Source organism: Cnephaeus nilssonii, assembly GCF_951640355.1.
Source record: "Cnephaeus nilssonii genome assembly, chromosome: 10".
Classification (NCBI taxonomy): Eukaryota; Metazoa; Chordata; class Mammalia; order Chiroptera; family Vespertilionidae; genus Cnephaeus; species Cnephaeus nilssonii.
Genome location: NC_137081.1, coordinates 56,715,464 through 56,740,048, shown reverse-complemented (window position 1 = coordinate 56,740,048; position 24,585 = coordinate 56,715,464). Strand labels below are relative to the sequence as shown.

Here is a 24,585-nt window from a genome sequence, read left to right as displayed (position 1 = left end):
CTCCCTAAAAATTTTAAGCAACATAAAAAAGAATTACCCTATAACACTCTATAATACACATTTTTAAAGTGTTTATACTCCTTTGTAAACATACATTATACCCAAGCTGCAATAGGACCAGGTTAATAACAACATGGCAAAGGTAAGTCTTTTGAGACAGTAGGCATATTTTTTAAAATATATTTTATTGATATTTTACAGAGAGGAAGGGAGAGGGATAGAAAGTTAGAAACATCGATGAGAGAGAAACATCGATCAGCTGCCTCCTGCACACTCCCCACTGGGTATGTGCCCGCAACCAAAGTACATGCCCTTGACCGGAATTGAACCTGGGACCCTTGAGTCTGCAGGCCAACGCTCTATCCACTGAGCCAAACCAGTTAGGGCCAGTAGGCATATTTGAAAGTGAGTTAATACTGGCAGCCTATAGCAAAGTACTTAACACATTTTTGTAATGCTTCAGACTTCTTCCAATACACTTTTATCTTCTTTGTTAAAACCAGGACAAACAATAATTTCATTTGGACATAAATCACAGTAAGCGTCTCTTAAGGTCAGTGCTGGTTGGTGGTCCTCAGTCATATTTTACTTATCATTAAGGTAGCCAGACTTAAAATTGTGGCTGGGGGTGATATTTAGTACGTCTGATTTAAGGGTAAGACTTCAAGAATGAAAATGCTCTGTCTATACCTATCATCTTTATGTCACTAGAAGCATTCAGAAATTCCTGTTGATTACAGCAATATCTAGAGTTCAAAGAAGAATTCAAACTGTAAGCTATTCTAACATCTGTTTTTGGTTTTATGGTCAATCTGAATAGTTGTAATTTACATTCACTGGCACCACACAATGAGGTTATTTTCAAACTACTGTATTTTGGAAAACACACACACACACACACACACACACACACACACACACACACACCATCTTTGTACTTAGAACTTGAGCTAAGTCTTAATTGTCCATACCAACAGAGGGAAAAATTTTTATAAGTAATCAATAATAACTTAAAAACTCACTTTAGACCATGGTCTTACTCTCTTTGCTACCCAGCCTGTACGGCTCACTTCCACTGCAGTTCATCACCAACTGTAAGCCCCATCAGGGAAACTCATCAGAAGCCACAAAAAAGACAAAAATGAGGATAGAAGAGAAGCAGAGGGCGGATAAAAGGATAATTACATCCCATCGTTGAAATTGGAATATTGCTAAATGGAAACAGAACACACCATGTAACCAGACCACCCAATAGTCACAGTAAATCATTTGTGAATGGGGGTGCCTACTCTACAACCTCAGTTCGGTGTTTCCTCGGACAGATATTCTTTCTCCCTGCGCGTGACCTCACCAGTAATCCTTCTCATCCTCTCTGCCTCGTGCTGCCCACATCAGTCAGGCACCACCAACTGCCCTTTTCTCGCTGGACTTGAACCAGCTTCTTTGGCACTAAGTTCTGCAATACACAAACAATAAGCCAGCTCAAGAGCAGGGCCGGGAAACTGCTACACGATATGACAAATACTACTTCATCTGTCGAATGCTCAGAAGGCACCTGGCTTTGGTTGATCCTATTTTCTCCTTACAAAACCATCCACAGGGTACCGTGTTTTCTACGTTGGAGATGACAATCTGAGGCACACAGAGATGGCATGGGTAACACTAAGCAAGTTGCTCAGTCAGTGATGGGGTTTGGGTGCAAAGCCAGATTTATCTCCAAGGGCAGGCCCTTCACCGCTGTGCTGCCTTATCTGTGACTGAGCTTCTGCAGGCTCTGTGCACCTCCCTGCTTAGCTTAGATGCCCTGATGGCTGTGCTTCCTCGGGCCTCTGACACCTGCTGCTGCGCATCCTCCCCACTGCTGACCCCTGGTACCCACCGTGCTGGCAGCTCATCCGTGCGGCTGGGAGGCCATTCCGATCCTCTCCCACATCCACCTCTCCCATCCCTCATGGACCCCTAATAGGCTATTGCACAAGCGCCTCCAAGACAGTTCCATAACCACATTTTATTAGATGTGATACTCTTGACTGCCATGCCTGTCGTAATGTCAGCGATGTTAAAAAGTGAATAAATCAAAACCAAATTATTGGAGCTGATGAAATGCTGTAGTGAGATTTCCAGTCCACAATAAGGCTTGTTCCAGGAGAATTTCTTCTGAGTGAGAAGTTGGGAAGTTATTGATGTGATTATTTTTGTAAAGCTGTGAGTTAACGTAGCACATCTTATAACAAAAACTTCTGACGGGGGATGTGGGATGAAGAAACATATCTAAACCTCATAGTTCCCCTTTTGCTATGTGACTTGCATTCCCCCATGCTCAGTATTTACTCACCAAGCATTCAGCCTGCTAACGCCCAACAGGAGGCTGCTGATGCCACCTGAGGATCTCGCTCATGTTCCCTGTGAACTAAAACACCAGGAAACAGCGACTTGAACAAAAGCAACACTTGCTTTGATTTTGTGATGGTCTTTTTCGTTACTAATTAAGCATAGCAAACTGTGTGTCTTATTTACAGGTCAATGATGCAAATTAGTTAACTCATGAACATAAGCCATGACATCGACACATACTCTTAAGCGAGTTACTAAAAAATAAAGTCATTAACGTTGAAAGCTGCCCCTCGGTTCTGATCCCAGGCATTAAGGCAGGTGATTGCTACTTTTTATTAACAGTTTGTCTGCGTTGGTGGGAGCCCCAACAGAATGAAAGCATTTGCACTGTTTATGCATAAGGAGCTCAGGTTGCAGGACCGCGGAGAGGACGTAAAGGACATCTGTGCCGGGACGGACAGATACTGTATGTACAAAATCGGTCCCGTGCTCTCCATCAGCGTAAGTACCCCATGCCTGCACTCTGGTAGCCATCAGGGCTCGCAAAAAGAAAGGGAGCTTCTGTTACTGGGGTTCTTTTCCCCTCCTGCTTTGCCTTCTCACACAATTAAATTAAGTTTCCAGGTGTGACATTCTTTGCTGGAAAAAGTCCCAGGGGCAGAACATAGCATTCGGTGTCACTTTAGTTTATTAGTTACCACTTAGCTACTCACATTACAGGGGGGAAACCCTCAAAGCACACTTCCTTTCTTTAGTTTGTGACCGATTAAGCCACCAGTAATTTCCTCTCCTCTGTCCCTTCTCCAGCTTTGGGAATGTTGAGCTTTAAGTATACAGGGGCCAATTTTCACGATTGCCAAAGGCTGCTGTCTAGCACTGCAATAAGCCGGCTGAAAAGCTGGGGATGTGTTTCCACAGAGCTGGGGTGAATTGCTCTCCTGTATTTAGAGGACGCTGACAGCTATGGACATACAGTGTCCTAAGACAAAATGGAAGTGGACTGATTTGCAGTTTTAAGGAACACATGGACCCCTTCCCTCCGGGACTCAGGGTAGCACCCCCAGAGGGCAGCGGATATGTGTGTGCATGGAGTTTGCTTTTCTAAGTGTGTCTCTGCCATAGGCCTGTATTCTGGAACAATAGCTCAGGAGTGTCACATGGCTGGACACTACAGTCCTCATAAAGGGCAGAGCCAGGCTAGGGAACGAGGAAGCGGCCTCTGCAGAGTGTGACATTCCAAGGAGCTGAATCATATGTGACTCCTGCACCAGGGAAGAGCCAGCAACCCTTGATTACTCTAAGTACCTGGTGAGGGAGGGGTGGATGACCGTGGCTGGAAGCCTGGAGTAAAGAAGGGAAAATTACCCAACGCCCAGGGGGCCTCTAAGTTGATCTCCCGTCTGGGTCAAGAATGCCTCAACTTGCTTTGGGCTCAAATGAGAGAATCACTTCATTTGTTCATTCAACAACTATACAATATCTACATTGGAAGGAAACTCAGTATTGTTTGATCTAGGCAAATTTTGTCTTACTAACTTTTGTTTGACATTTAGACTACAACTGTATTTTTTTTCTTGCACAAAAAATAAGGTTTCTAAAACTGTGAAATTATTGTAAACAAGCAGTAAAACTTAAGAATGAGATATAAAAACAGCAGTAAATGGATCTTGTGGTCTGGTCAGGAAAAAAGAGCTGAAATACGGATCATGCCCAGAGGTCAGGCAATTAAGAAATGGTCCTCACTAGGCATACACAATATTTCCAACGTAGACCCTTTCTTTGAAAAGTCTTTCCAGCAGCTGATGGGTGTGTGTGTGTGTGTGTGTGTGTGTGTGTGAGAGAGAGAGAGAGAGAGAGAGAGAGAGAGAGAGAGAGAGACTTTAGAAGAAACTCACAAGCCCATTTGTCATTTTACTACCATGTCACATAATAAGTGATCATTACAAACCTATCACGTATCTGATTTAGAAGGAACCTAATAGATCAACTAATGGTTCATTGCTTAATGTACAGCTGAGCAAATGAGATTTAGAGAGTTTGCTCTTTAGCGGCAGAGTCGGTGCCAAAGCCCAAACGTGTTCATCTTGGACACACAAATTAATTCAGGTTTGACTCATGTCTCCAGGAGACTTACAATGCTTTTGGAAGTCAGGACATATTCCATGGAAACCGAATATGGGAACCTCAGAGGCTCAAATTTGTCAGAGTTTCATATTCTTGATGACGAGAGGGAGGGAACTCAGGTGAGGACACCACGGTCCAGGCTGCAGGGGTTTTCCTGATTTGCTACGGAGACAATTAGCGGCAGACCTCACCTGCTGCCAAGATGACCCTGGTGCTTCCAGCACACCAAGTCTCTGTGCCCAAGGGTAGAACTAGGACACACATGACCCTCTGATGCTAGGCTGGGCATAAAATGGCCTCTGATTCCGAACTCAGCTCCAGCCACTACAAATTCCACATGAAGGATCGTTCTGGAGAGTTATTAGAAAATATTGATCACCAGGAATTGCCAAATCCTCTTGTTGACCCCTCTTCTGGTGACACTGACTGTCCCATTCCAAAAGCTGAGGCACAGCGGGATTACCAGTATGGTTGTGACCTGTCGCAATTTACCCTCACCTGCACATTCACTGTCCACTCTGCATCGTTGGATCTGGATGGAACCCACGTGTCTGTTCCGTATGTTCCAGAGCTCACACAGAATTAGCAGCAAACGAGCAAGGCCACCTGAGAGCAATGCCGCGGATTTATAACTTCGCTTAGTGTGGTGGAAAGGGACTGATCACCTGGCAGCCAAGTTTGTATTTCCTCGATATCAAGTCAATCTTGGGAAAAAACTCTATTTCGCAGGCTCAGTGGAAAGAGCCCAGTGGCACTGCCCTGACACCAGTTCACCGTGCCCTCGTGGGCCCCTTCCTTCAGCTCCCGATGACCAGGCTGCTCCCAGCTTAACTGGCAGGGAGCTGCCTCTCGCTGGTCCTCGCAGATGGGCACATCTATCAGCGTGTCATGTAGACGTCACTTAGAGCTGACTTACAGTCTCCCCAGCTTCGGCAAAGTCATGATGATTATGTAAATTTCTCTGAGGGCTGTTAACTTGTAATGAAGAAAGAAAATATGTCCTGTGCATATATCAGTTTGCGAGATGTAGAGTGACGTTCTCTTTCTCTCAACAGCATGGCATGGGGATCCCCTCCATTTCCATCATGCTGCATGAACTCATCAAATTACTGCACCATGCCCAGTGCTGTGATGTCACCATTATCAGAATGGGCACATCGGGGGGAATAGGTGAGATGTTTGATTTCTACTGTTAAATCCCAGGGGTTGTTCCATGCAAAGCAGCCACCAAAACACACCAACATTCCCGAACCCAGCAGAAATCCAGATGGGCTAAGGAGTGTCGGGAAGCTCAGCTTGAGGACATTTAACGAAATTAAAGAAATACTTTCTTTTTATCTTCCTTTTTTCTCTCTCCATAGAAAACTGGAGTGGACTAGGGTGTTGTTATGGGGAAGAGTGGAAGAATTGCTATGGAATTTGTTTCCAGGATAAGAGAAAGTTTTGAGGGCTATAGTAAATTTTGAGGTGTAGAGATTTCATAAGTGACAGAAACAAGTGCTTTCAGGTAAAAAGAAACAATCACTCCTAATTGCCTTATTTGTCAGCGAAGTAAGCACACTTCATAGGAAAACATTGTTTTTAGCTCATGTTGGTGACTGCATCCTTTTTCTTGGCTGTTTCTTTTCCTCGTCAACACACCAGAACAGACCACGCTGGGCCCTTAGGGAAGGGCCAGCTAGAGCTTCCTCAGGTTTTCCAGAACTTCCCCTCTCCCTGCCTCCTGGCTGGTCAGGCCTCTGGGCAGGGCCTTCTTTATGCTTCCACCTTGAGCTGAGCTCAAGTTATTTTTTCAACCTGTTCTTCAGGAGCAGATCATGTGAGGGGTCATTTTACTATGTCGCCATGTGCAAATACAGACAGAGCATTGTAACTGGAACATTTGGTTGACAGAGTGACAGGGCTGAATGAAAATTCTAAAAAGGACTGAGATTTTTGTCTGAGATCTACACATTTTTGGAGCAAGAATGGACCTTTCGAAATCCTCAAACAAAAAACTAGAGAATGACTTGTCCAGGATCATGGAGCTTCAGGTAGCTGGGCCATGCTTCCCCAGAAACAGACATATTTAGAAACACTGAGCTCTTGCTACAACTGTGGTCCAGGAATAAAGTCCACCCGAGGCGTTCAGAGATGGGACTAATGTAAAAGGACTTCTGTAGATGTCCACCCCGACAGAGGAGAAGGTTAGCATCAGTGCTAGATGAGATATCCTTCTGGATGCCTTTCTTTTGGCCTCTGAAAGATCTTAACTAGGATACACACGTCCTAACACATCTAAATATTAGCAAGACATCATTTTGATGCTCACATTTTCAACTTCTCAATCATTTTCTTACTAGAGGCCCGGTGCATAAAAATTCATGCACAGGAGGGGGGGGTCCCTCAGCCCGGCCTGCCCCCTCTCACAGTCTGGGAGCCCTCAGGGGCAGGAGGCAACCCAGCAATCAGGGAAAGGTAACACCCCATCACACCTCTGCTGCTGCCACTGCCGGCAGTGCAAGCTTCAGCTGGCCCTGGTTACCTGAGCTTCAGGCGGCCCTGGTCAGCTGGGAAGTCACCATCTGAGGCTTGCCTGCACCTCGGGCCGGCCCTGGGCGGCTGGGGGCTGAGAGGACTGGGGGACTCCGGAGGCAGGTATGCGGAGCGGCCAGGCCCACCTAGGGGCGGGCCCAGCCTTGCTGCGCGCCTGCCACCCCGGTGGGGCTGAGGGAACTGGGTGCCGCCATCTTGTGGCTGTGGGTGCCACCATCTTTGAGGGCATAGCAGTCAATTAGCATATTCCCTTTTTATTAGATAGGATTCCTATTTCTATTCAAATAATTCAAGGAGCCACTTGTTTGACTTATTTAAAAAGTGTCTGACCCACCAAGGCTCACTCATCAGAGCCCACCTTGGGTCCCTGGGTGGATCTCCTAAATTAACCCCATGTTGATCAATACTGAAATTTACAAAAACCCAGAAGGATATGGCTGTGCTCTATAAAAGGCCAGATAGTAAGTATTTAAGGCTTTGTAGTATGGAAGCAACGATAGACAACATGTAATGAACGAATGTGGCTGTGGTCCAAGAAAACTTTACTTACAAAAACAGTCTGAATTTGGCCCATGGATTGTAGTTTGCAGATGTCTGCCCTATGGCATTTCTATGGAAGCATTCACTCATTTGATACATTTTTATTGAGTATCTATAATGCAATAGGCATAATGCTAGAACTGGGGAGACAACAGTGAACAATGCTCTTGACTTTATAGAGCTTATGTTTAATCAGGGCCATAGGCAAATAAATGAGTACAAAAAGTGAGATGAATGTTAGAACAGGAGTCTAGGGCACTGCCAGTGTATAGTCCCTTATTTTGGCTCAAAATAGAAATCAGAATGGGTCAAAAACTAGGTCAAAAGCTGGCCCTGAGGAAACTTACTGTCACCTACCTACGCTGCCTTTTTATCCCCCTGTCCCCCCTCCTGAATTCAGACATTTTGAAGGAAGTGACTTAAGCCTACGCCTGAAGAATGAGTTGGTGTTAGTCTGATGAAAAGGTGTGGGGAGGACAAAAGAGCATTCCAGCAGGGAGAAGAACAGTCCAGAAAACGGTTTCTCAAGTCCCTGTGACTTAGTTACTAAAGCCCATGAGCAAGCCAGACTTTGTAGCCCTGGAAGGTCAGCCAGGAGGCCTAATTTACATGGGGTCAGAGAGGGGAGGAGGGGTGATGTGAGGAGAATCAGAAGGAAGGGGGATATAGATGCAAAGAAATTACAGTAATCAAGGAGATGCAGAGAAGATTAAATATAAAGTAGTCACATCATTTTAGGAAAGCTACTTGCTGGCAGGCTCATTTACTTTATTCCTGACCTAATTTATTCAAATTTGAGCCTGAAGGCCAATGCTAATTTGCATGTCCAAGAGTCATGTTTGTCTTGAAATCTAAACCCCATCACATTGTAAATGTGAATCCGGGAAGACAGGACATGCAAATGCCTGTTCTGAATGTTATTATTTAATTGCATTTGGAAAAAAAAAATAATTTAAAGGATGGAAAGAGGGAGAATCATTAGCAACTAGCATTAATTAATGTTGGCAGAATTGATTACATACTCTGTGTCAAAGTAACCACTCATTTATTCCCGCATCCCAGGGGTCGCACCGGGGTCTGTTGTAATAACAGACACAGCTGTGGACTCCTTCTTCAAGCCCAGATTTGAACAAGTTATCTTGGACAACATTGTCACCCGAAGTACTGAACTTGACAAGGAACTGGCGGAGGAACTATTCAACTGCAGCAGAGAAATTCCCAACTTCCCAACCCTCATTGGACATACGATGTGTACCTATGATTTTTATGAAGGTGAGAAGAATTTATAAATTGTGAAAGCAACTCTTTGTTATTCAAACCCATAATTTATATTAAAACCTTCACTTTAGAAATGTAAAAGTTGGGGATTTAAAAAGGGACTGAAACAGCCTTTTTAACTTCCTGTAGCAGAGGAACGTGAGAATATAATGAGCAGCAGAGAAACACCCAGAGTGACGATGTATTGAGAGGGGGTTTAATCCTCCAAGAACAAACTGAATACTAAAATGCAATTAATGATGTTAGTAAAATTCTCTCTCTGTTAATGCCTTTAATTTCAATTGATGAGTCTGGGAGAAGGGGAATATGCTGATTCCGTGTTTCTGCCATTTGGGGTATGATCACCTACAGCGCAAAGGGACCTGGTGCTCAGGAAAGAGTGGGACCCAGAAAATATTTAGGGGAGGAATTCCAAAGGGATGGGTGGTACCGAAGTTATCCTTTTTTCTCTCAGCGACAAAGTGGTTCCCAAATCAAGTTGAGGAACAAATCAAAGGTGACTGCTAAGTAGCTTTTGTAACAAGGAATGAGAAGCCAGGAGAATAAAGTGTCAAAGGCAGACCCTGCTCGTTCCAGAAGAAAGACTCTAACCAGGGGTGGAACCATTCCTTGGAGGGCGTTCTAGAAAAATTATAGTGTGGTTGTGTTTTAGTGTGTTCACCAAAGTACACATTATTTCATTTTTAATTATTTTTCTTTGGATCAAACTTAGGCTATTATATTACAATTTTAAAATTATGTATGGATATAGGCTATAGTATCTGTAAATGTTACTTCAGGTTAGTAACATTTTATTTTATAACCTATTATTATAAAACAGGAGGCATGTTGGGTGTGATAGGGTTGAAACTCTCTGTCAGAGACTGCTGGCTGCTTCATTGGGAGGGTCAAGGGTGGGTAAAAGGCAGATCTTACAAATGACAGCCTGTTGGAGCCCCTATTTTCTTTGGTCTGCACAGAATTTTTAAAATGTGAATTATTTTGCCAACATTTATAGTTTCTTGAAATATCACATGAAAATCCATAGTTTGGGCTCCTTGAAATAACATAGCATTAAAAAATTTTAAATAATGCACAGCAGCCTGGCAAGCCCGGCCGACACCCAGGGCTACATTCAATGAGGGGAGGGAGGCTGCTCCCTTCAGGTCCTGCAGACCTCGCTGACACCACCTGCTTGGCTTCGAGGACATCTGAGTTGGAATTGGCTTCAATAACACTAGAGGGGTTGGCAGGCAGCCTTAAGGAGGAGGGAGCAAGGGGAAGCGGACAGCCAGGGTGGAAGTAGCCTGAAAGATTAAAAGGGAGGAAAGGAAGCCAAAAAGAGGACTGTGCAAATAATGATGGTGACAGAGTGCTGGTGGCCTCCCTGCTCCAACCCAGGCCATCCTTGGGCGTGTGCTGGGGAGAAGTCTGTTCCCAGAGCCTGCAGGGTGGAGGAGGAGTTAGAGCATCAGAATTTTTTCTACCTCTTTCCAGCCCCACTAATTGATACAAGTGAGAGTAAGTGGTAAATGAACACTGAGAGCATCATAGGAGGGAAAAGGTGATCACCAGGGGTGGCAGGCAGCTGAGAGCTGTGTGGCAGAGAAGAAGGTGGACACATTGGTACCATTGTCACGATGGGTAGATGGAGAGTTGCAGTGTCCAAACCATAGTCCTGCTCCTCAAGGAGCTCAGAGCATCACTAAGGTTTGACGTCTCTTCTCCCCCAGCACCTGGCCCCGGGCCATCCCCCAGTCACGGGAGCCAACCCGAGATTTTCCTCAAAGGGCAGATCTCTCAGTGACCCTCCGGTTCAATGTTTCCTCTTTGAAAGGAGCAAGTAATCTCTGGGGTGACAATTTGGCACTACGTGAATATCTTGTAACCCAACTCTCTTTTACCCAATGATTTTAGCCTGCATTACAAAATGATGATTTTCTAATTCCATTATCCCTGGGCACAGTGCTGGCTGCCGTGGCCAATCAATAGCCACCTGCCCAGAGCCGGGGCCCTCAGCACTGTGGAGACTACTCTCCACATAGGAGACTCTGGAGTCGGGCACAGCCTTGCTCCCGGTCCAGTGATAGGAAGACTCGAACGGTGGGTTTATCCTACCTGGGCGCAGGCCCCAGAGCTGCGGAGCACTCGGCTGACTGCAAGCCTCTTGGTGGTGCCAATGCCACTGTCCTTATCAGGTTGCTCACTGCTCTCCGTCTCTTTCAGGCCAGGGTCGACTGGATGGAGCCCTGTGTAGCTTTTCCAGAGAGAAAAAGGTAGATTACTTGAAGAGAGCATATATAGCTGGTGTCAGGAATATCGAGATGGAATCTACAGTGTTTGCGGCCATGTGTAGACTCTGTGGTCTGAAAGGTAAGTCCTTCATGAATGCCTAGGGTGCAAGTCTCTTCTTTTATAAAGTTACTTGCACTCCGCAGGAGAAGAAAAAGCGATAGATGCCTTTAGGTTGAATGCATGCCTTACAATTGTTTATAATATGGATTATCTCACAACGTCTTATGAGTGGGCAGGATATTATTCCCATCATGCAAATGAGGAAGCCAAGCCTTAAGGGTCAAAAGCAAGTTGCCCAAGGTCACCAGCTAGTGGGTTATGTAGCTAGGATGTGACAGAAAGTTCCACTCTCTTCATCCGGGTAGTGGCTACTATTTTCTATTACAATTTAATTTATCAAGACATGACACAAAAAAACATATTTCAAAGATAGTTCACCAAAAGACAAAATGTGAGTGGAGTAGTGGTGTATTTTTAAAGTTAATTTACATGTATTTTTGGTTTTTCCAACTTTCTATTTTGAAAAATTTCAATAATACAGAAAAATTGAAAGAATAGCTTAATAGATACCTATATGCTCTTTACCAAGATTCAATAATTTTTAATATTTTGCCACATTTGTGCATGCTCTCTAAGTGTGTGTGGATATATATATACATATATATATATATATATAGTATTCATATATATTTATGTGTATGTATATAAAGCACCCCTATTTGCCTTTGCTCCTGAATTGTTTATAAATGAATTGCAAACATCATGCCACTTAATTCTTATACCTTGGCATCATTTCCTAAGAATAAAAATATTCTCCTAATGACCACAATACCATATCAAAACAAAAAAGGCTAAAAAACGTGAAATAAGTTTCATAACATCATTTAACATCCATCCCATATTTAAATTTTTCTAAAAGTATCTTTTATAGAATTTTTCCTTAACCAATATCAAATTAACTTTATACATTATATTACTTGATTGTTATATCTCTGTAATTATTACATCTAGAATATTCACCTTACTTTTCTTTTTTTCTCAAGACAGTAGGTTTCTTTTTGTTTGTTTGTTTGTTTGTTTGTGTTTTGAGTCTAGGCTGTTATCTTGTAGAATATCCCAGGTTCTAGATCTGCCTGTGTGGTTCATCATGGGGTTTCACTTGCTCCACTAGGCTGCATTTTTCTTGTAAAGTGGAAGTGAGGTCAAGTGACTTGATTAGATACAATTGTTTGGCAAAAAACACTTCAGAGTAATGGAAACTCTCCATTGCACCGCATCAAGGAGATGTAATGTGAGGATGTTCCACTATTAGTAATCTCGAGTTGCATCACTTGGTTCAAGTGGTAACTGCCATCTCACTCCATTGAAAAGCTAAAGTCTTCTCTTTGTAAGTAGCAAGTAATCTCTGGGGTGATAGGTAATCTGGCACTGTGTGAATACCCTGTAGCCTGGCCATCTTTTACCCAATGATCTTAGCATGGGCTGCAAAATGATGGTTTTTCTCACTCCATCATTCCTCCTATGTTTATTAGCTAGCATTCTTCTTTAAGACAAGCTATACATCCTCACACACATTTCTGCCTTTATCTCTTTTTTTTCTTTTTGGTTGGGATGAATCATTGTTGTATTGTGGATTTTGTTCAATTCAATGTGTTACAAACGGATCTGTCATTATTTTTTTGATACTCAAATTACCCCAAATTTGGCCAGGAAGAGGCCCCTCTATTGCACCCCCTTTTTTTGTCCCTTTGAAATAAATCTGTTAGCTCCTGAGAATTTTCTCACTTTCAGGCACAACAAGATGCTGAGGCACCGGTTGCATTTTCCTTGCCTCAAGTCTGGAGTCAGCCATTTCTCCAGCAAGTTCTTGTCCCTTTTAGTGGAGAATGATATTAAGAAACCAAATGGGTGCAGCACGTACTTTTATTTTTGGTGAAATTATTCCAATAGAAACACCAACCTTGGATTAGCACCAAGAAAACTTATTGAAGTAAAATGTAATTTTCATGAGCACTAGTCAGTATAACTATTCTTTCTGATTTTTAATTATTTTCATAGTCATCTTTTAGGTTTAATTTTTTATTATTTTTTTCAATGGAAGAGAGTAAAGCTGCAGAGTGAGTAAAGTATTCTTTATTAAGTTGACTATGAAAGCCTCAGATCTATAGCATAATAGCACCATCTAAAATAATGGTTTTGATGTCCAAGAAAATGTTCAAGCAACCTTTTTTTAGAATTTACAGTTTTGCATTTCACACAGAGACTATCTTTTTTCCAGAAAAAAAAATATCCATAAAATATGTCATTGATTCAAATGTGTTTTATAGTGTGTCTACTGAGTGCATGGCACAATTACAAGGCTGGTTTTTAAATCAGATTTTGACTGATAAGATTTATCTCGATCATTTTCTTCCTAAACAAAGAAGGAGTTTCTTCTGTGCATCAACAAGTGGCTTGAGTGCCCAAGCCCAGGGTGTATAGCAGTGGACACCACAGATAAATAAGAAAAACTTATTTCACGTTTTTTAGCCTTTTTTGTTTTGATATGGTATTGTGGTCATTAGGTTACGCCTATGGAACCTAGTGAGAGAGACGAACAACAAAGACTAATGTCTAATAACTTAGTGATACATCAGATGCTGAAGAGTGCTATGGCTAAAATAAGGCAGGGAAAGGAACAAGGATGACCAAAATAGGGAGGAAACCATAATTTTAAGTGGCATGGTCAGGGAAGGATGCACGGAGAAGGTGCCATTTTAGAAAATGCCACGTGGACATAAGGTAAAGAGCAGTCTGGGAAACGCAAATCTACAACCACGTGGCAGGAGCATGCAGGTGTGTTGGAGGAACTAGGCGGCCAGTGAGGCTGGAGGGGAGGGACAGCAGTGGAGAGTGGCAGGTGCAGGTGGTGTGGTCACTGTGAGGAGCGTGACTTTCACTCTGAGCAACACGGGAAGTCATTGCAGGGCTTTGAAGAGAGAAGTGGCCAGGTAGGACTTAAGTTTTAACAGGACCACACAGCCTGCTAGGTTAGGAAGAGCCTACTGGGGTGAAGGGCAGAAGCAGGGAGAAGAATAAGAGGGCAAATGCAGCAGGCCGGGAGAGATGGTGGGCCAGGGTGAGGGCAGTGGAGGTGGTGAGCAGTCTGAGTCTAGGTACATCTAACGGCAAATCTTATGAAATTTGTTGACAATACCATGTGAATGTTGAGAAAAAGACAGGACTTAAGAATGATATCCAGGTTTTTGGCCCAAACATCTGGAAGGATGGAGTTGGGAGATAGAAAATTAGGTGAGGATTTGGGACTGTAGGCATCAAATGGAGGCTAAGCAAGCAGATGGATTTCTGAATCTAGAGTTTAGGCAAGAAGTTTGGGCTGCATAAGTAAAATTGCGAGTTGACAGCATATAGCTGGCAATTAAAGCCATGCAACCGATGAGATGACAAAGAGAATGAGTATAGAAAGAGATGAGAAAAGATCCTTGTTTAGAAGTTAAAGGCGGTGAGGGAGATCCAGGAAAGGCGGCTAAGGAGGAGTGGCTGGTGAAATTGGCAGAAACACATGGAGAGTCTCGTGTCCTGGCGCCCAGAAAAGAAACCCAGTAAAGAGTTATAGCTCAATAATGCTTCATTCGATCACACTGGAATTTTTTTAAAATATATTTTATTGATTTTTTACAGAGAGGAAGGGAGAGGGATAGAGAGTTTGAAACAACGGTCAGCTGCCTTCTGCACATCTTCTTCTGGGGATGTGCCCGCAACCAAGGTACATGCCCTTGACCAGAATCGAACCTGGGACTCTTCAGTCCGCAGGCGGATGCTCTATCCACTGAGCCAAACCGGTTAGGGCCATACTGGAATTTTAATTTCAATATTCATCCTTACAGTCAATCAATATGAATATACAAACAAAATGTATGTGGTACATTTTTTAAAATTACATTTAGAAAGACTTTATAGTTCAGAAGAAAAGATTAATTGTAGAACCACTATCCTTAATTACTTCCATCTCCCAGAGTACGTGTACAAGCCAATCTTTGTGCTATTTATGTGGAGGATGCAAATGCATCCTTGTCCTCTTTAGAAGGTCATCATTAAAGCCCCTTTCAGAGAAACAATAGCATCTGATTTTCTCTGCACCAGTTAGTGAGAGTGGGAACCCCAGCTGGGGCAGCTTGCCCTTGCCTGAGAGCAGCCCGATTACACACAGCCTACAGAAACACCTGGATTCAGGTACTTCCGTTCCAGGAAATGCTCTTCACATTTCTGTATTATAGAAACAACAAGTGGACACTTGAGTCACAGCTTCACCAATATGCAAATGAGCAGAATTTAGGAACCAGTTTAGTTAAACATAAAATACCTATGTACAAACATGCTATCCTGATATAAGTTTGGTGATGACCTTCAGTTCTTCCTGAAGAGGCACAAATTGACAGCCGAGGAGAGCTCAGGCTTGTGAACCCTGGGGTCAAGTCTGTCTCAGAAAATGTTGCCAAAATCTCAGAGGAATTATTCTGTTATGAGGATTTTTCTGACCTTGCTGCAAGTCCTTGACCTTGCACTCGGCCACCTGCAGGCCCCTCCTGGATTCTTTCCGGTCTGCTTGATGTAGTTCCTGCCGCCTGCTGCAGTTTTCTTTCTCTGCTGCTGTTGGTAGCTGACTTTCGCCTGCACGCAGCTCTCGGCAGGCCACTGCTGCAGCCTTGTCATTGAGCAGAGCCCTCTGGGCTGCCAACATTCGCACTAAAGGTTGTATGTACCTCTGTAATTCTGAAGTTCTTTGGAGTATTTCTATCTGAATTTCTTTGTGGTGAAAACTCCACTGATTTGAAAGCTGAATTCTTGGTACACTGCCCCAAGAACATAGACAAAAGCCACATGCATAGGATGCTACCATGTCCCTGTCTTTCATCACTTCATAAGATCCTTCCCCCAAAGCGTGAATCGTGGAAAAGCTCTGTGTGAGCTAGAAAAGCTTGCTCAGGGCAAGGGCTGAGGAAGCCTTCATGAGCAACTGTTTTAACATAGAGTAAGTTGGAGAGGAGATCCCAATGGTAAGCAACATGGGGAAATATTTCTCACCTGGCACTAAGCTCAGGGCCCGGCTGAGCTGGCCTCCTAGGCCTGTTCCTCATCCCCATCTCACTCCCACTGTAGTAATGGCTCAACCGACCCTGTCTCTCCAGGCAGCCTTTTCGAAGGGCCTTTCTGTCCCTTTACCACTACCAGCTGACTGAACCCAATCTGACTTCATACTAACGTGATGATGGCTAATGGTTTTACTTTATAAATAACAACTTTTTATTTAAACCAAGGTCTTCTAGAGACCCCGTTGTCCTAACTCAGAGGAGTCACTCACTGAGTTTGGACCTTTTTGCGTCCACCTGAGACAAGGAGGTCTTGGATCCAAGTGGATTACTGCTTCTTATCTTTATGATTAATAAGGGATCTCACCATACATCTCACTTCATCAGAGAAGCCGTGAATGACTGCCTGAACTAAACCTACTCACATTCATTCTACTCACGCATTCTACTTCACTTCTCCGCATTGCAATGGTCACTATAGACTGTATTTTGAGTTTCTTTATATATTAACTTACATATTACTTTACATATATTAGTGCATGAAGGTATGTACTTAGCATCTCCACCCAATGTAAGCACCACGAGAACAGGGATGTTGTTTGTCATTTTCTTGCTTTATCCCCAGCACTTAGGATGATATCTGCCATGTGGACATTCAGATATTTGCTAAATGATCAAACAAACAAATGAAAAGAGTGGCTACTCGACTGTTATTTACCATGGAAAATGGCTATAGCGAATTCAACTGGTTCCTTCAGTCCCCAGCCTCACCAGTGGCTTGGAATGATTATGGAGTGCCTCTTATCTGTCCAAACAGGAACAGACAAAGCCTTAAGTTTAAGGCACCCTTTTCCTAGAAAGTTCAAATGATATTTCTGCTTTATCTGTACCCCTGGATCTCTTGCTATTTCATAGGTGGACAAACTGCTTGAAACGTGTTATCCCGATCTCATTATCATAAAAAGAATAGTGGGGTCCAATGCTGCATTAACAAAGATTGGTGAAGGGGAACAGTGGCATTCACGAAATTATTGTACCCTGAAAGGCTGAATCTCCAGAATACTGGAAACGCCCTGACAATGCTGCATAAATGCATTCACCTATGGTTTCATACGATGCACACATCCATCCCTCTCTTAGAGCAAAATCTATTTTAATTACACCCCTGACATTCTGATTAAAGATGATAATCCTTCTGCACTGTGAATTTGTGATAAGTAAGTTCAATTTGTATCCATTTTAAAAAGACAGTGCTGCCTTCTGACACACACTTGCTTGCATGGCACTATATGAAACCTAATATTTATCTGAGATTAGGTTCTGCTTAAATCCTCTTTGTCTTCGGAGTTCACAGCACTCGCCGTGGGTTTTCTTTAGGGTAAAGGAAGAATTCAGTGTTATTTCTTTTGGCAGGCGCTGGTGACTCGGGGGATACATTCAGACTTCCTAATATTACTTTATTACATTTCAATGAAAGGGAGCAAAATCGTGCTTTAATTCCATTTTATGTTTTGTGCTGGTCCCTGCAATGAAGGATATTGGGCTTTAGGAACTGCACGGTGATCACTGATAAAGTAAAAAGGATTCTATTCAGTCTGGGACTGGAGCGTTTCTTACCTCTCAAGTGGAGGAAAATCGGGGTTTTGAAATGTAATTATACAAGAGTGTGGGGCAACTAATTGCAGCTCTCTTCACCCTCATCAGAGAACAAGAAACTGTGGCTCAGAGAGGGTCTCACAGTTACAAAGTCGCTGAGCTGGAGTTTGAACACAGCTCTGTCCCTCTTCCCATCAGCCTCTAATGGAGACACAGATTCATAGCCTCTGTTCAGAATAACAACAACAAAAAAAGCAGATGTTTCTATTTTAAAAGTTGTGAACAGAGGGTTGTGCTACTTTAGCAAACAAACCCTAAGGGCAAAGCATATACCCAGAGGGTTAGTGTTGGAATCAAAGCATTCAGTTGATATGTATTCCTTAGTATGCACAGCGGTTATTTTGCCAAGAAAATCATTGTATCTGGGAAACCAGGTATAAATGGCTAGTAATTCATTTATTGCTTTGACAAAGACAACACTTAACAAAATGGTTTCTTCTTACTTGCTTGGGTTTTACATATTTTCAATCAAGATCAGCATCTATAGTTTTATTTGATTCATTTTCATTTTACTCTTCTTCCCTCTATTCCAGTCCTCCCTGCCCATTACCAACCCATCACCCATTAGAGAATGTAGGGCCACAGCACAGCCCTTTGTGGGGTTGGCATTACCTTTGACCCACCCCTCCCCTGCTCTGCCCCAGGGAGGCATCCTGGGCTCCCCGACTGGAACCCCCACCCCCAGCACACCAGGCTCCATCCTCTCGCCATCCTGACACATTTCTGGTTGGGAGTCCAGCATCCAGCAGAGGTCAAGTCCCCAAGGTTGCAGCTGAACCTCATAGTCCTCACACCAACTAGATGATGTGAGACACATAAGCTGAGAGTGTGGGCTTGGGAGAGAGATATCTCAGAGATCATCTGCTTCTTTCTCTGAGAATGAAATGAAGCCTAAAGAGTGCACGTAACCTGCCTGAGGAAACACAGCTGGGTCAAAACAGGTGGACTAGAACAAGATCTCCTGTCTCCTCACCCCCACTCCCTCCACTACCCCATCAGGCGTGAAAGAGCAGCATATTTTATCTATTGACAGATTACTCATACTCTTCTTTCTTTAAAGGCATTAGCAGAAGCTTTCAATAAAAGATGAATGTATACTATAACTTAAGCAAGGTAAAGAGAAAAAAAGCACATATTTAAGGGAGTAGTTGGGTATTTCTCAATACCAAAGAGGCTACCTGGGAGTGCAATGCTAACTCTAAAAATTTCTATTTAGTTCTGAGTTTTCTGGAGACCAAGTTGAAAATGGAAACACATTGAGTTACACAACACTCATTATCTAATTTTAAAAAAAGCATTTGAGGTTTACCATAAAAATTTTATCCAAGGGTTAAACTTAAGTGAAATTATCAGCTGTATGATAGTGGACAGTGTACTCAATAACACTTTTATAAAAGATATGGGATGATTCTTGATAGAGTTAATGCTAAATCTTGGTTCTGTCTAATTCTGCATTTCTTTGGAAACCTAAAGTACTAGGGTCCAGGTTTGCCCATTTGTTGTAACTTGATTTGATTCAGGGTAGAGTTTAAAGTCTTTAAAGCAATAGTTCTCAAATATTAATGTGCAAATAACTTAACTAGGAAGATTTTTTAAATGCAGATTCACACCCTGGCTCGGTTGCTTGGAGCATTGTCCCATATACTAAAAGGCTGAGGGTTCAATCCCCAGTTGGTTATACATGAGAGGCAACTGACTGATCTCTCTCTCTCTCTCCTCTCTTTCTCTCTCATCAATAAACATATCCTTAGGTGGGGATAAAAAATTAAAAAAATAAAATGCAGACTCACTGCCCTCTCCACCTCTCCCCCTAACTCTGCATATCAGGGACAGAGCCGGGGGTCTGCATTACTAACGAGCTCCGGTTTGGATGGAGCAACCAGTTGAGCACATTCTGAGAGACACCGATCGAGAAGAACAAATTGTTTCTAGGCTGCTTAGCTTTGATCAGCCCCTTTGAATATGAATTTTCTCCCCTTAGTTGTTGATTCACAGACAACAGACTGATGTCTCAGAGGAGACAGAGGCAGTGCGAAAGCTCTGGGTTGTCGAGACGCCTATGCTTTGTACACCAGGCATACAGGGGGCAAACATGGGTCTGCCCGGTGAACGCAAAGCTTGAGGAGTGAAGGGGGCCGTGGAAAGGGCCAGAAGTGGAAGAGGAGCTGACACCGAGCAGGCTGGGAGCACCCGAGCAAGCCTGGGCTGCTTTGCCACTTTCTGAGGCCCAGCCTGTCTGGGCTCTGTTGTCCCTGCGGGAATCTGTGGCTGGCCTTGCTGTCTTTGCCTACAGCTCATGGGAAACTTTCCTGGAAATCCATTCAGAAAGTTGGGGCGAAAGCAGGGGGGCATGGGCTCCTAAGGATTCATGGGTGGGCTTCAGGGGCCCTGACCCCCCTGAAATTATACACAAATATTGTGCGTGTGTATGCATATGTAGAGTTTTGTGAAAAGAGATTCACAAAAATACACAACTTTCATCAGATCCTCAAAGGGACCACGAATGATCCCAAAGAGCTGACAACTGTTGAGAGTTCCCGGTGCCGCGGAGGCCTTGAGCTCCGTGTTTGTGCTGGGGTGAGTTCCCAGCACATTGCAGACCTGCCGTCAGTTAGCTGACCACCTCGTTGGTGACAGCCAGGTCACTAAGGGTCCCTCTGCAGGAGCCACCCTCCCTGCCCAATCTGAGGATTCTGGTAGTAAAGTTGTCAGACTTGATTTTGACAACTGGTGTTGGGCAATTAATCCGCTTTCATTGCTCATGGAAACAGTAATTTCAGGTGACAAGATTGTTATGTGCTGCTTGTTAATGGGGCCTCTGGGGTCGAGAAAACACCACTGAGATTGCTCTGCCCTGTTCTTTCCCATCTCTGGCATCACCCTGGAAATCTCCAGATAAAATGTTTAGTCAGCTCCCACTCTGAAAGCTACAGAGCTCGGTTTCCTTTCATCCCTCTTCCAAGGGCAGGATTAGAGAAAAGCTTGCAGCCTCTCCTTGTGGCCGCCAGCCCAGGCTGCCTCCACAAGCTTGCTGATCATTAACTTGAAAAGCTGGGGAATTTTCTAGCCCTTCCATTTGCTTGTTTACCCATCCAGCCAAGTTGCTTTACAACCAAGTGAGTTTTGAATAAAGAGGGTCCCAGATGATGAAATATTTGGCTCAGCTCAAGTCGTGTATTTCCATTCCTTTTCACGTCGCTGAACAAGAGGGTTCCTTTGACCGATGGGTCAGGGCAGGTCTGCCTAATGGTTCACCACGTGCCAGCTCAGATGACAGGTGGATGGAAGGGAGGTAACGCTTCTTAGCAGTTTAGGAAGCTGGGAATTGGGTGGCTATTTACTAGCTGTGCATACTGGGCCATGTGTTTGACCTCCCTAAGCCCTCATTTCATCATCTGTCAAAAGGGGATAAAAATAATAGCTAGCGCATGGGACAGCTGTAAGGACTAAGTGGTATCGTAAATGCCTGGCAGATAGCAAGAGCTCAGCGAAACAGAAAAGATAGTATCTATTATAAATACAATTCATTTCTCCTTTCCAAATCCAGATCTTATAAAGAAGTCTGAAATAGTGGAGAGGTTAAAGAAATAAATATAACACTCCAGCCCAACTTTATCGCCATGCCCTCGAAGCTTGTTAACATAGCCACATCTCATCCCATCAACCCTGAAATCCTTTTCTAAAATGCTGCAGACGAAGATAGAGATGATTACACTATCAGTTCAAATGGCTGACACCAATTTCATTGTGTATGACCACATTGCTTGAAATCAAAGATTTCATGCGAAACTGACAATCAAGAATTTGTAGGAGACCTGCTTTCTCTCTCTGGTTCTCCTTGATGAAACAAGCCAGACACTGCCATTGTGGTAATTTCCACAAGAGTTTCAGCGGTGTGTTTTTGTGTTTTTTTAGCAAAAGGTGTCTATTCTTTTTCCCTACATCCGCATCTATCATAGGATTTTATTCCCACTCTTTAGAAACTAAATGCTAATAAATTTGCTCCTTCGTGGAGTTGATTCCTACTTAACTTCGTTAAGTTCAGATTTTATTTTAGAAGTCAGTCTAATGATTAAACATTTAAAACTCCTGGACTGTGACATTTGGAGTTTTAAGTATTTCCTTTAATATTTGTCTTCTCAAATTTCATGAAGGTTCGTACTCACCTTTATTGATATTTCCTTAGGTCTGCATTCATAGCTTTTGTTTATTTTATTTATTTATTTATTTATTTATTTACTTATTTATTTATTTATTTATTAACATTCATAGCTTTTATATTTAATCTTCAGCGAAACTGCAGCAGGCAAACTAAACATTGCACCAAGATGTTCAATGTCATCTAGGAATAATGGCCAGCCCTCCAGTTATATCCTCAAGTAAGAAGAGCCTCATCTAACTGGAAATAGGAGAGAAAACTGGAGCTCTGTGTGTCTTGAATGGCAAGGATCTCTCCTTGTTCTTGACAGGCTTTCCCTTAATCTAGCCAATTGTAGAGGCAAGGAAAACAGAGAGTGCTTGAAATTATTTCCATTAACTTATTTAGATGGGGTGTTTGGTGAGAGTCCATAGAAATATGAGTTGTAGAGAAGGCTAGAGAGGTCCCTGGGTTGCATCTACATGACAGAGAAAATAACCCAAAGTACATGTGTTAGGGACATGGGGATGTTTGGCTAATGTTTCTACACAAAAGATGAACCCATTGGTTCAGTAATGGTGTTGCTTGCCCTCCTAGCTGCTGTGGTCTGTGTGACACTCCTGGACAGACTTGAATGTGACCAGATCAACTTGCCCCATGATATCCTGGTGGAGTACCAGCAACGGCCCCAGCTCCTCATCTCCAACTTCATCAAACAGCGGCTTGGACTGTGTGACCAGATGTCATAATTGGGCAGCCCAACTCTTCCCTGCAAGTTTGTAGTTCAAGTTGTCATGTTGACATTACATATTATTTGTGGCGTTTTCATAGAGTTCTCATCCACATGCTAAAATCATAATAGAGTGATTTTATAAAAACCCCTTTCTCCTAAAAAATGAGTTTATCTTACAAGAATTTAATACATTCGTTAAGTTCAGATTTTATTTTAGAAGTCAGTCTAATAATTAAACATTTAAAACTCCTGGACTGTGACATTTGAAGTTTCATATGCAGCATTAATTAAGCTCACATCAAAATAGATCAGCCATTTGTAGACATGGTTCCCAGTCACTGTTTCAGAAACCCATCCAGAAATTCATGATAGAATGTTGTCAGGCACTGTAGGTGTTGGTCAAGTGACAAGAATAGATCATGCAAACTCAAAATATTTACAGAAAAAAACTATGAGTGTAAGGTAGGTCTATATTAAAAAGCAACCCTTTGGGAAATATGGCATACTTCTTCTTCCCCCTGCATGATCTCAGCACACCACGGAGTAGGATTAGAGGCTTACGTTTGCCTGTGTTTGTGGTTTTATCATGAAATATAATCACATTTATTTTCAAATGAAAACCCTCAGTAATGCAAAGAAAGATTCTCGTTTTTCTTCAGAAATCACAAATGATTCGATCACCTTCTAGCATTCTTTTATCCTTTGAAGGAGATATATTTTGAGGAGGCTGTATTTTTTATGTTATTTCCATGTTTACCTAGTAAATGGAGAAATTAGTCACAACTGACTTTAGACTTGAGTTCAAAATGTTAAAGCCTTCCTTTGGTGTGACTTTGAAGCAGGTCCTGCCCACACCCTGCCTGTCCTCCCATTCAGTTAGACCCTCTGGGAGGCACTCTGAGTTGATGCTCCTGGGGAGCGGGGGGGGCTGATCTAAAGCTGAAACACTTAAGAGTTGGGGAGCATGAATGGGGGTTGGGTGCAGGAGAGCTAACAATCTTGTATAGTATGTCACGTTGTGTATATATATTTATATGGTTGTGACTCAAATAAAGTTTAACTTCAACCAGATAGAGATTATTTGCATCTTTTTACTCAACGACAATGAACAATCCCCCAAGAGGTACATCAGTTTGGGAATTTCTTTTGGCAATAGATATGTTTGGAGCACAATTTTAAGGTACCCCAACAACTGACCAAAGATCAGAACTAAAAGTTAAGTAGAGTAATATTGTCATTATTAGTGGAGTATGCACTTTGTCCCATCTTTTGTAGACCAAGTGGGAATAACCAAAATGCTCTTCATAACCTTTCAAACCCCAGAACTTTGAACTTCTTTCTTGTCTGCTCCTAGAAAATCTTTATTTCTGTTTTATTGAGAGAAGAGGAGGCTATGGGAGAGACAGAAAAATAAAAATTACGGTTAACTCCTGACTGGGCGCGTGTGAGCCTGTGCGGTGCATCTGCATAGGTTCATGTCTGTGTTTTCATGGTATCAGCTGCATAAGCCAAAACCTTGGAAACTTCTCTGGTGATTCAGTCTCCTTCTTTCCTACTCCAATCAATTGCCAAGACCTGTTAATTGATTCTCCTAAATACTTCTCCATTTGTTTACCAATGGAAAGCCTTCCTGGTCCTCAAACAAGTTTCCATTTACAGCCATGACCAGCTCTTCTACTTCCATGTTTCACTCCCAAATACCAACACAGTTGAAGTTTAATGAGTACTTTTTGGTCCAAAATAGACTAACTAACTTTCCCTGGCTTATTTTTACCTAGGTATAGAATATTATTTAGTACTTTGTACCCTGTAGGTGCTCAATAAGGACTATTAACTATCAGTCTCAACAACATCTCAGTCAGTTGGAATTTTATTTCTTTCTT

General features: G+C 42.8%; 1 protein-coding gene across 1 annotated transcript in view; it reads left to right on the top strand.

Annotated features, from left to right (window-relative positions):
* Positions 1-22,718, top strand: part of UPP2 (uridine phosphorylase 2) — a gene marked incomplete at both ends in the record, with an annotated part of 33,089 nt that extends 10,371 nt beyond the window's left edge. The window contains 5 exons of the mRNA XM_079781808.1: positions 2,677-2,835; positions 5,514-5,628; positions 8,596-8,805; positions 11,017-11,163; positions 22,567-22,718. Coding sequence (XP_079637934.1) covers positions 2,677-2,835; positions 5,514-5,628; positions 8,596-8,805; positions 11,017-11,163; positions 22,567-22,718 — 783 coding nt within the window. The remainder of the gene's footprint in view (positions 1-2,676; positions 2,836-5,513; positions 5,629-8,595; positions 8,806-11,016; positions 11,164-22,566) is intronic.
* Positions 22,719-24,585: the final 1,867 nt, after the last annotated feature.